Source organism: Taudactylus pleione, unplaced genomic scaffold, assembly GCF_031769625.1.
Source record: "Taudactylus pleione unplaced genomic scaffold, aTauple2 ptg000063l, whole genome shotgun sequence".
NCBI lineage: Eukaryota > Metazoa > Chordata > Amphibia > Anura > Myobatrachidae > Taudactylus > Taudactylus pleione.
Genome location: NW_028284465.1, coordinates 4,524,325 through 4,538,687, shown reverse-complemented (window position 1 = coordinate 4,538,687; position 14,363 = coordinate 4,524,325). Strand labels below are relative to the sequence as shown.

The window sequence follows — 14,363 nt, the reverse complement described above, 5'->3', positions numbered from 1 at the left end:
GTCCGGCTCTGAATCAGGGCCAAAGTTCCCTGAAGGCATAACGATACCTGCTGTCCTGCAGTGTCAGAAAACACATTCAGCAATCACAGCTTCTAAAGCCCCCTACTCAAATGTAAAGGATGACTCATACAGGGTCAGGAACAGCGGGCGTACAATAACTTTGCCAAACCATCACTAGATCCAGCCAGTCAGCTTACCACAGCCTTCGGGGGGGGGGGGGGTCATTCAAAAAATTGACTGTAAACGACTGCAAATGATTATTAACACTATAAATACCAATGTAGGAACAAAATAAACCTGGAAATTACATTTACAGTTTTTACCTTTTCTTAATGACATCTGAAACTCGGGGGTCCGAGCTCATCTCTAATTAGAACTTATAAGCCATCTTGGTGCCCTTGGTCCTATATTGAAGAACTCGCCCGGCAACCCTGCTCTTTGGCCTGGTTGACTTCTAATATCCTTATATTTCACTCTAGAGAGCTCAATATCTCTATATACACTATCATTGAGCGAATACTGTAAGTCTCAAGATCTTAGTAGCGCCTTGCCAGGTACGTACTCGTATTGCGGAATTATTGTCATCGATGAGAGTGTCCGTCACTTCCAGCTGCGCCTCCTCCACCACTTTCTGTAGCACCATTCGAAATGTCCCAATAAGTCTGTAAAAAACAAACAAACCCATAAATGGAAATGACAGTAGTAATCTAGGTACAGGTCCGGAGAAAAGACCGGTCACTGAGTGCAACATAACATATGACAAATGCATTCATTACAGCCCAACATTATGACTTATTGGGTCTATTAGTATTGTTAAACTGGTTTAGTTTGTACTTTAATTTCTTTCTCTGAAGTGTTCTTAAGAAGAGGGGCAAGGCAATGATGTCGGTCCTTGAGAGGCAGTAAATAATCATCCTTATCAACGCTTGCACATAAACAGGCCCAATGTGATTTACAGACACGTTTTGTGGGATAACGCGTTCGCGCTGGTCTTTTGAAATCTCCGTTATACCACTTGGGATTTCTTCTTTTATGAGAACTGTTTATAATTGAGTAAAAAAAGTGCCACGTCAGGTGTTTTCCCCCTTCTGGTGATAAAATATTCATCTGCGATCTACGCGCCATTCCCTTTTCTGGTCATTCATAATTCACAGCTTCACCGTCTTACCAACAAGCTTTCCTCTGTCTGAGGGGGGGGGAGGCTGCGAGCTCTGGAAATGATAGAGCTCTGGAAATGATAGAGGTAACGGCTAGATCTAATGAGTGACCCCCATCCGACGGGCTGCATTAGGAATCTACTGCTCAGTGCAACCTTGCACAGTGGATTATTGCTAACCAGATCAGTGGCAAACGCAGGATTTCTACAGGGGGGGTTTCCAAATGCTCGATTTTAGAGTGAGTGTGGCCTGTCCATGAAGAGGGTAGAATTAGCACTTATCCAGCTTTAATATGCGTCATACATAGTGTATTGTGTGTCATAATTCCAGCATATACAGGACCAGCGATCACAGTAACCATTATATGTGTCATACATAGTGTATTGTGTGTCATAATTCCAGCATATACAGGACCAGCGATCACAGTAACCCATTATATGTGTCATACATAGTGTATTGTGTGTCATAATTCCAGCATATACAGGACCAGCGATCACAGTAACCCATTATATGTGTCATACATAGTGTGTTGTGTGTCATAATTCCAGCATATACAGGACCAGCGATCACAGTAACCCATTATATGTGTCATACATAGTGTATTGTGTGTCATAATTCCAGCATATACAGGCCCAGCGATCACAGTAACTCATTATGTGTGTCATATATAGTGTATTGTGTGTCGTAATTCCAGCATATACAGGACCAGCGATCACAGTAACCCATTATATGTGTCATACATAGTGTATTGTGTGTCATAATTCCAGCATATACAGGACAAGCGATCACAGTAACCCATTATATGTGTCATACATAGTGTATTGTGTGTCATAATTCCAGCATATACAGGACAAGCGATCACAGTAACCCATTATATGTGTCATACATAGTGTATTGTGAGTCATAATTCCAGCATATACAGGACCAGTGATCACAGTAACCCATTATATGTGTCATACAAAGTGTATTGTGTGTCATAATTCCAGCATATACAGGCCCAGCGATCACAGTAACTCATTATGTGTGTCAAATATAGTGTATTGTGTGTCGTAATTCCAGCATATACAGGAAAAGTGATCACAGTAACCCATTATATGTGTCATACATAGTGTATTGTGTGTCATAATCCCAGCATATACAGGACCAGTGATCACAGTAACCCATTATATGTGTCATACATAGTGTATTGTGTGTCATAATCCCAGCATATACAGGACCAGTGATCACAGTAACCCATTATATGTGTCATACATAGTGTATTGTGTGTAATAATTCCAGCATATACTGGCCCAGCGATCACAGTAACCCATTATATGTGTCATACATAGTGTATTGTGTGTCATAATTCCAACATATACAGGACCAGGGATCACAGTAACCCATTATATGTATCATTCATAGTGTATTGTGTGTAATAATTCCAGCATATACAGGCCCAGTGATCACAGTAACCCATTATATATGTCATACATAGTGTATTGTGTATCATAATTCCAGCATATACAGGACCAGCGATCACAGTAACCCATTATATGTGTCATACATAGTGTATTGTGTGTCATAACTCCAGCATATACAGGACCAGCTATCACAGTAACCCATTATATGTGTCATACATAGTGTATTGTGTGTCATATCCAGCATATACAGGACCAGTGATCACACTAAGCCATTATATGTGTCATACATAGTGTATTGTGTATCGTAATTCCAGCATATACAGGACCAGCTATCACATTAACCCATTATATGTGTCATACATAGTGTATTGTGTGTCATAATTCCAGCATATACAGGACCAGCGATCACAGTAACCCATTATATGTGTCATACATAGTGTATTGTGTGTCATAATTCCAGCATATACAGGACCAGTGATCACAGTAACCCATTATATGTGTCATACATAGTGTATTGTGTGTGTCATAACTCCATAATATACAGGACCAGCGATCACAGTAACCCATTATATGTGTCATACATAGTGTATTGTGTGTGTCATAATTCCAGCATATACAGGACCAGTGATCACAGTAAGCCATTATATGTGTCATACATAGTGTATTGTGTGTGATAATTCCAGCATATACAGGACCAGCGATCACAGTAACCCATTATATGTGTCATACATAGTGTATTGTGTGTCATAATTCCAGCATATACAGGACCAGCAATCACAGTAACCCATTATATGTGTCATATATAGTGTATTGCGTGTCGTAATTCCAGCATATACAGGAACAGTGATCACAGTAACCCATTATGTGTGTCATACATAGTGTATTGTGTATCGTAATTCCAGCATATACAGGACCAGAGATCACAGTAACCCATTATATGTGTCATACATAGTGTATTGTGTGTCATAATTCCAGCATATACAGGACCAGCGATCACAGTAACCCATTATATGTGTCATACATAGTGTATTGTGTGTGATAATTCCAGCATATACAGGACCAGCGATCACAGTAACCCATTATATGTGTCATACATAGTGTATTGTGTGTCATAATTCCAGCATATACAGGACCAGCGATCACAGTAACCCATTATATGTGTCATACATAGTGTATTGTGTCATAATTCCAGCATATACAGGACCAGCGATCACAGTAACCCATTATATGTGTCATACATAGTGTATTGTGTTGCATAATTCCAGCATATACAGGACCAGCGATCACAGTAACCCATTATATGTGTTATACATAGGGTATTGTGTGTCATAATTCCAGCATATACAGGACCAGCGATCACAGTAACCCATTATATGTGTCATACATAGTGTATTGTGTGTAATAATTCCAGCATATGCAGGACCAGCGATAACAGTAACCCATTATATGTGTCATACAAAGTGTATTGTGTGTCATAATTCCTGCATATACAGGACCAGCGATCACAGTAACCCACTATATGTGTCATACATAGTGTATTGTGTGTCATAATTCCAGCATATACAGGACCAGCGATCACAGTAACCCATTATATGTGTCATACATAGTGTATTGTGTGTCATACATCCAGCATATACTGGACCAGTGATCACAGTAACCCATTATATGTGTCATACATAGTGTATTGTGTGTCATAATTCCAGCATATACAGGACCAGTGATCACAGTAACCCATTATATGTGTCATACATAGTGTATTGTGTGTCATAATTCCACCATATACAGGACCAGCAATCACCGTAACCCATTATATGTGTCATACATAGTGTATTGTGTGTCATAATTCCAGCATATACAGGACCAGTGATCACAGTAACCCATTATATGTGTCATACATAGTGTATTGTGTCATAATTCCAGCATATACAGGACAAGCGATCACAGTAACCCATTATATGTGTCATACATAGTGTATTGTGTGTCATAATTCCAGCATATACAGGACCAGCGATCACAGTAACCCATTATATGTGTCATACATAGTGTGTTGTGTGTCATAATTCCAGCATATACAGGACCAGCGATCACAGTAACCCATTATATGTGTCATACATAGTGTATTGTGTGTCATAATTCCAGCATATACAGGCCCAGCGATCACAGTAACTCATTATGTGTGTCATATATAGTGTATTGTGTGTCGTAATTCCAGCATATACAGGACCAGCGATCACAGTAACCCATTATATGTGTCATACATAGTGTATTGTGTGTCATAATTCCAGCATATACAGGACAAGCGATCACAGTAACCCATTATATGTGTCATACATAGTGTATTGTGTGTCATAATTCCAGCATATACAGGACAAGCGATCACAGTAACCCATTATATGTGTCATACATAGTGTATTGTGAGTCATAATTCCAGCATATACAGGACCAGTGATCACAGTAACCCATTATATGTGCCATACAAAGTGTATTGTGTGTCATAATTCCAGCATATACAGGCCCAGCGATCACAGTAACTCATTATGTGTGTCAAATATAGTGTATTGTGTGTCGTAATTCCAGCATATACAGGACCAGCGATCACAGTAAGCCATTATATGTGTCATACTTAGTGTATTGTGTGTCATAATCCCAGCATATACAGGACCAGTGATCACAGTAACCCATTATATGTGTCATACATAGTGTATTGTGTGTCATAATCCCAGCATATACAGGACCAGTGATCACAGTAACCCATTATATGTGTCATACATAGTGTAGTGTGTGTCATAATTCCAGCATATACAGGACCAGCGATCACAGTACCCATTATATGTGTCATACATAGTGTATTGTGTGTCATAATTCCAACATATACAGGACCAGGGATCACAGTAACCCATTATATGTATCATTCATAGTGTATTGTGTGTAATAATTCCAGCATATACAGGCCCAGTGATCACAGTAACCCATTATATATGTCATACATAGTGTATTGTGTATCATAATTCCAGCATATACAGGACCAGCGATCACAGTAACCCATTATATGTGTCATACATAGTGTATTGTGTGTCATAACTCCAGCATATACAGGACCAGCTATCACAGTAACCCATTATATGTGTCATACATAGTGTATTGTGTGTCATATCCAGCATATACAGGACCAGTGATCACACTAAGCCATTATATGTGTCATACATAGTGTATTGTGTATCGTAATTCCAGCATATACAGGACCAGCTATCACATTAACCCATTATATGTGTCATACATAGTGTATTGTGTGTCATAATTCCAGCATATACAGGACCAGCGATCACAGTAACCCATTATATGTGTCATACATAGTGTATTGTGTGTCATAATTCCAGCATATACAGGACCAGTGATCACAGTAACCCATTATATGTGTCATACATAGTGTATTGTGTGTGTCATAATTCCAGCATATACAGGACCAGTGATCACAGTAAGCCATTATATGTGTCATACATAGTGTATTGTGTGTCATAATTCCAGCATATACAGGCCCAGCGATCACAGTAACCCATTATATGTGTCATACATAGTGTATTGTGTGTCATAATTCCAGCATATACAGTCCCAGCGATCACAGTAACTCATTATGTGTGTCATATATAGTGTATTGTGTGTCGTAATTCCAGCATATACAGGAACAGTGATCACAGTAACCCATTATGTGTGTCATACATAGTGTATTGTGTATCGTAATTCCAGCATATACAGGACCAGAGATCACAGTAACCCATTATATGTGTCATACATAGTGTATTGTGTGTCATAATTCCAGCATATACAGGACCAGCTATCACAGTAAGCCATTATATGTGTCATACATAGTGTATTGTGTATCGTAATTCCAGCATATACAGGACCAGCGATCACAGTAACCCATTATATGTGTCATACATAGTGTATTGTGTGTCATATCCAGCATATACAGGACCAGTGATGTCATACATAGCGTATTGTGTATCGTAATTCCAGCATATACAGGACCAGCTATCACAGTAACCCATTATATGTGTCATACATAGTGTATTGTGTGTGATAATTCCAGCATATACAGGACCAGCGATCACAGTAACCCATTATATGTGTCATACATAGTGTATTGTGTGTCATAATTCCAGCATATACAGGACCAGCAATCACAGTAACCCATTATATGTGTCATATATAGTGTATTGCGTGTCGTAATTCCAGCATATACAGGAACAGTGATCACAGTAACCCATTATGTGTGTCATACATAGTGTATTGTGTATCGTAATTCCAGCATATACAGGACCAGAGATCACAGTAACCCATTATATGTGTCATACATAGTGTATTGTGTGTCATAATTCCAGCATATACAGGACCAGCGATCACAGTAACCCATTATATGTGTCATACATAGTGTATTGTGTTGCATAATTCCAGCATATACAGGACCAGCGATCACAGTAACACATTATATGTGTCATACATAGGGTATTGTGTGTCATAATTCCAGCATATACAGGACCAGCGATCACAGTAACCCATTATATGTGTCATACATAGTGTATTGTGTGTAATAATTCCAGCATATGCAGGACCAGCGATAACAGTAACCCATTATATGTGTCATACAAAGTGTATTGTGTGTCATAATTCCTGCATATACAGGACCAGCGATCACAGTAACCCACTATATGTGTCATACATAGTGTATTGTGTGTCATAATTCCAGCATATACAGGACCAGCGATCACAGTAACCCATTATATGTGTCATACATAGTGTATTGTGTGTCATACATCCAGCATATACTGGACCAGTGATCACAGTAACCCATTATATGTGTCATACATAGTGTATTGTGTGTCATAATTCCAGCATATACAGGACCAGTGATCACCGTAACCCATTATATGTGTCATACATAGTGTATTGTGTGTCATAATTCCACCATATACAGGACCAGCAATCACCGTAACCCATTATATGTGTCATACATAGTGTATTGTGTGTCATAATTCCAGCATATACAGGACCAGTGATCACAGTAACCCATTATATGTGTCATACATAGTGTATTGTGTCATAATTCCAGCATATACAGGACCAGTGATCACAGTAACCCATTATATGTGTCATACATAGTGTGTTGTGTGTAATAATTCCAGCATATACAGGCTCAGTGATCACAGTAACCCATTATATGTGTCATATATAGTGTATTGTGTGTCGTAATTCCAGCATATACAGGACCAGCGATCACAGTAACCCATTATATGTGTCATACATAGTGTATTGTGTGTCATAATTCCAGCATATACAGGACAAGCGATCACAGTAACCCATTATATGTGTCATACATAGTGTATTGTGTGTCATAATTCCAGCATATACAGGACAAGCGATCACAGTAACCCATTATATGTGTCATACATAGTGTATTGTGTGTCATAATTCCAGCATATACAGGCCCAGCGATCACAGTAACTCATTATGTGTGTCATATATAGTGTATTGTGTGTCGTAATTCCAGCATATACAGGAACAGTGATCACAGTAACCCATTATATGTGTCATACATAGTGTATTGTGTGTCATAATCCCAGCATATACAGGACCAGTGATCACAGTAACCCATTATATGTGTCATACATAGCGTATTGTGTGTCATAATCCCAGCATATACAGGACCAGTGATCACAGTAACCCATTATATGTGTCATACATAGTGTAGTGTGTGTCATAATTCCAGCATATACAGGACCAGCGATCACAGTAACCCATTATATGTGTCATACATAGTGTATTGTGTGTCATAATTCCAACATATACAGGACCAGGGATCACAGTAACCCATTATATGTATCATACATAGTGTATTGTGTGTAATAATTCCAGCATATACAGGCCCAGTGATCACAGTAACCCATTATATATGTCATACATAGTGTATTGTGTATCATAATTCCAGCATATACAGGACCAGCGATCACAGTAACCCATTATATGTGTCATACATAGTGTATTGTGTGTCATAACTCCAGCATATACAGGACCAGCTATCACAGTAACCCATTATATGTGTCATACATAGTGTATTGTGTGTCATATCCAGCATATACAGGACCAGTGATCACAGTAACCCATTATATGTGTCATACATAGTGTATTGTGTATCGTAATTCCAGCATATACAGGACCAGCAATCACATTAACCCATTATATGTGTCATACATAGTGTATTGTGTGTCATAATTCCAGCATATACAGTACCAGCGATCACAGTAACCCATTATATGTGTCATACATAGTGTATTTTGTTTAATAATTCCAGCATATACAGGACCAGTGATCACAGTAACCCATTATATGTGTCATACATAGTGTATTGTGTGTCATAATTCCAGCATATACAGGACCAGGGATCACAGTAACCCATTATATGTGTCATACATAGTGTATTGTGTGTCATAATTCCAGCATATACAGGCCCAGCGATCACAGTAACTCATTATGTGTGTCATATATAGTGTATTGTGTGTCGTAATTCCAGCATATACAGGAACAGTGATCACAGTAACCCATTATGTGTGTCATACATAGTGTATTGTGTATCGTAATTCCAGCATATACAGGACCAGAGATCACAGTAACCCATTATATGTGTCATACATAGTGTATTGTGTATCGTAATTCCAGCATATACAGGACCAGCGATCACAGTAACCCATTATATGTGTCATACATAGTGTATTGTGTGTAATATCCAGCATATACAGGACCAGTGATCACACTAAGCCATTATATGTGTCATACATAGCGGATTGTGTGTCGTAATTCCAGCATATACAGGACCAGCGATCACAGTAACCCATTATATGTGTCATACATAGTGTATTGTGTGTCATAATTCCAGCATATACAGGACCAGCGATCACAGTAACCCATTATATGTGTCATATCACATGTTTTGTATTGTGTGTCATAATTCCAGCATATACAGGACCAGCGATCACAGTAAGCCATTATATGTGTCATACATAGTGTAGTGTGTGTCATAATTCCAGCATATGCAGGAACAGTGATCACAGTAACCCATTATATGTGTCATACATAGTGTAGTGTGTGTCATAATTCCAGCATATACAGGACCAGCGATCACAGTAACCCATTATATGTGTCATACATAGTGTATTGTGTATTATAATTCCAGAATATACAGGACCACCGATCACAGTAACCCATTATATGTGTCATACACAGTGTATTGTGTGTCATGTATCCAGCATATACAGGACCAGCGATCACAGTAACCCATTATATGTGTCATACATAGTGTATTGTGTGTCATAATTCCAGCATATACAGGACCAGTGATCACAGTAACCCATTATATGTGTCATACATAGTGTATTGTGTGTCATTATTCCAGCATATACAGGACCAGTGATCACAGTAACCCATTATATGTGTCATACATAGTGTATTGTGTGTCATAATTCCAGCATATACAGGACCAGCGATCACAGTAATCCATTATATGTGTCATACATAGTGTATTGTGTGTCATAATTCCAGCATATACAGGACCAGGGAACACAGTAGCCCATTATATGTGTCATACATAGTGTATTGTGTGTCATAATTCCAGCATATACAGGACCAGTGATCACAGTAACCCATTATATGTGTCATACATAGTGTATTGTGTGTCATAATTCCAGCATATACAGGACCAGCGATCACAGTAAGCCATTATATGTGTCATACATAGTGTATTGTGTGTCATAATTCCAGCATATACAGGACCAGTGATCACAGTAACCCATTATATGTGTCATACATAGTGTATTGTGTGTCATAATTCCAGCATATACAGGACCAGCGATCACAGTAAGCCATTATATGTGTCATACATAGTGTATTGTGTGTCATAATTCCAGCATATACAGGACCAGTGATCACAGTAACCCATTATATGTGTCATATATAGTGTATTGTGTGTCATAATTCCAACATATACAGGACCAGCGATCACAGTAAGCCATTATATGTGTCATACATAGTATATTGTGTGCCATAATTCCAGCATATACAGGACCAGTGATCACAGTAACCCATTATATGTGTTATACATAGTGTAGTGTGTGTCATAATTCCAGCATATACAGGACCAGCGATCACAGTAATCATTATATGTGTCATACATAGTGTATTGTGTGTCATAATTCCAGCATATACAGGACCAGTGATCACAGTAAGCCATTATATGTGTCATACATAGTGTATTGTGTGTCATAATTCCAGCATATACAGGACCAGCGATCACAGTAAGCCATTATATGTGTCATACATAGTGTATTGTGTGTCATAATTCCAGCATATACAGGACCAGCGATCACAGTAACCCATTATATGTGTCATATATAGTGTATTGTGTGTCATAATTCCAGCATATACAGGACCAGTGATCACAGTAACCCATTATATGTGTTATACATAGTGTATTGTGTGTCATAATTCCAGCATATACAGGACCAGCGATCACAGTAAGCCATTATATGTGTCATACATAGTATATTGTGTGCCATAATTCCAGCATATACAGGACCAGTGATCACAGTAACCCATTATATGTGTTATACATAGTGTATTGTGTGTCATAATTCCAGCATATACAGGACCAGCGATCACAGTAACCCATTATATGTGTCATATATAGTGTATTGTGTGTCATAATTCCAGCATATACAGGACCAGTGATCACAGTAACCCATTATATGTGTTATACATAGTGTATTGTGTGTCATAATTCCAGCATATACAGGACCAGCGATCACAGTAAGCCATTATATGTGTCATACATAGTATATTGTGTGCCATAATTCCAGCATATACAGGACCAGTGATCACAGTAACCCATTATATGTGTTATACATAGTGTATTGTGTGTCATAATTCCAGCATATACAGGACCAGTGATCACAGTAAGCCATTATATGTGTCATACATAGTGTATTGTGTGTGATAATTCCAGCATATACAGGACCAGCGATCACAGTAACCCATTATATGTGTCATACATAGTGTATTGTGTGTGATAATTCCAGCATATACAGGACCAGCGATCACAGTAACCCATTATATGTGTCATACATAGTGTATTGTGTGTCATAATTCCAGCATATACAGGACCAGCGATCACAGTAAGCCATTATATGTGTTATACATAGTGTATTGTGTGTGATAATTCCAGCATATACAGGACCAGCGATCACAGTAACCCATTATATGTGTCATACATAGTGTATTGTGTGTCATAATTCCAGCATATACAGGACCAGCGATCACAGTAACCCATTATATGTGTCATACATAGTGTATTGTGTGTCATAATTCCAGCATATACAGGACCAGCGATCACAGTAACCCATTATATGTGTCATACATAGTGTATTGTGTGTCATAATTCCAGCATATACAGGACCAGCGATCACAGTAACCCATTATATGTGTCATACATAGTGTATTGTGTGTCATAATTCCAGCATATACAGGACCAGCGATCACAGTAACCCATTATATGTGTCATACATAGTGTATTGTGTGTCATAATTCCAGCATATACAGGACCAGCGATCACAGTAACCCATTAGGTGCGGCAGTAGGTCCATCCTGTCTGAGCTGAATGTTTTTATTTTAGAAGTGGGCACCATTCCAAGAACATGCAGCACTAGTAAAATTCATTATATTACTATTTCTATTGTGGTCATAGTGTGGGCTGGGGAGGGGGTTTTCCAGGCAGACGGAAACCCCCCTGTGTTTGCCTATGAAGATCACTTTAGGAAGAAAGAAAGCACAGGCAGGTCACACCACTAAAACCCTTAAGGTAAACACCTCACCATTTTATATGTGTATGTAATAATTATCATAATGCAGATGTACTAAGCTCTGGAAACTAATAAATTGGAGAGTGATAAACTACCAGCCACTCAGCTCCTAACTATCATGTTACAGGCTTGAAACATGACAGCTAGGAGCTGATTGGTTGGTAGTTTATCACTCTCCACTTTAGAACTTTCCAGAGTTTAGTACATCTGCCATATGATAATAATTAGTAATACAATATAAATGTTTTTGATTTTTGAACTAGTGCGACGCCTCTGATCTCCCACTCTGCACTGAGATGTCAGAACTCGCTGTCGTCGACAGTCGTTCGTAAATTAAGACAGCCATTTTTAAAAAAAATTTTGGGCAAAGATGTATGTGCAGTTACAGGGAATGATGAGAGGCTTTGTCAGTACTAATTTCACACCGAAATCACAACAACTACCGCCAGTAACAGCGGTGCAGACACCACGGTGCCCAAAGGGGAAGGGAGGGGTGGCAATGCCAGGTGAGCCCCCCTCTTTACTCTCATTAGGACACAGCCTGCCTCTGCTGAGAATACACTACTTTGATACATGTGTGGTGAAGCCCCAATTGGAGGCCAGTGAGGCTGAAGCTGCCTCGCCAGACCTTCAGGCAAATTTTTATAGCTTTTAGAATGACGTAAGTGACGTGTCCGTAACATTATTGAGAAGCCAGTATATTTTGCTGTGGCTTTGAATCAGCAGTCACAAAGTGCCTCATGCCTCAGCGATGTCAGGCCCTCATTCAGAGCCGCTCGTACTCGGCCGCTCGTTCGTTATGTGCGATGGTCGCTCATCTGCGCATGCGTACGGATTGTAATACGCATGCGCGAACCAGTCAGTGCGGCCGAAAATCGTTTGTTCGCTAGATAGCGAATGCCTGCTATTTTGAGTGACAGGAGGAGGCGTATGTGGGTGGTAACAGGGGAAGGTGCTTGAAAACGGGGAGTGGAGATCCGAACGCAGGCGTGCTTAAAGGTCAAAATGGGCGTTTTAAGGAAGTGCATAATTATTACAGCAGCGTCATTGAGCACGTCACTTTGTTATTTTATAGTCAGAACTGCTCGCAACATAGCGGTAGGAAAAACCAACCACAAGAATAGCGAGCAGTTCATACGCTGTTCGATGTACTCGATTAATCTAATAAATAGCGGACATGACGTATGGTGCGAGCGGCCAGGGGGCGTATTTTTCAAAATAACAACCGCAAGTTTTGCTCGCTCATTCAGACTTAGAGGCGTGAACAGACTGCAATGAGCGAACGGTTCATTTGAATAGCCACCCCTTGTTTTAGAACGAACGACCGCAAATAGCGTCCAGCTCTGAATCAGGGCCTCACTCCCTTGTGAATTGATTGGCTGTATTTTTATGAAGAATCGATTGGCCATACAAAAAGGCGAGCCAGCGTGTCGGTGACAGGTGCGCGCCCATTATATGCTGGCTGTGCTCCCGCTCCGCACGAGAGACCCGATTCTCTCCTAATTAGCTGCGCGGTGAGTGATGAGCGGGAACATTACTCAGCTGTAAGGTGAGGCGCGCTGAGGTCTCCTTATCTCCATCATTTAATAATTCATCTCCCTTCTGTGTGACTTGGTCAATATCAGATATCTTTTATTCCCCTGCCGTCTGCCCGTCTATTATTCATCACAAGCCTCCATTGTCACTGCCGGCCTTTGTCTGATCAGACTTCTTAATCAAAGCCCATTATCAATTAGAGCAGGAGGGAGAATTCTGTCCGGGGCCCTAGACAGTAATTTAATGTACATAATAAATACTAATCCTCTGGCTTCACTTGTTTTATCTCATACGCTCTAAGGGGCCTGTATTTTTAATCCATATTTTTAGAAATTAAAAAAAATAAGTAAAATAATGCTATAATTCTA

At 39.4% G+C, this 14,363-nt stretch overlaps 1 protein-coding gene across 11 annotated transcripts in view; it reads right to left on the bottom strand.

The window, feature by feature from the left end:
• OTOF (otoferlin) overlaps positions 1-14,363 on the bottom strand; it is a 377,128-nt gene that overhangs the window by 236,165 nt on the left and 126,600 nt on the right. For all 11 annotated transcript variants that reach the window (XM_088465708.1, XM_088465710.1, XM_088465713.1 and 8 more), the window contains exon 4: positions 563-662. In XM_088465708.1, coding sequence (XP_088321834.1) covers positions 563-662 — 100 coding nt within the window. The remainder of the gene's footprint in view (positions 1-562; positions 663-14,363) is intronic.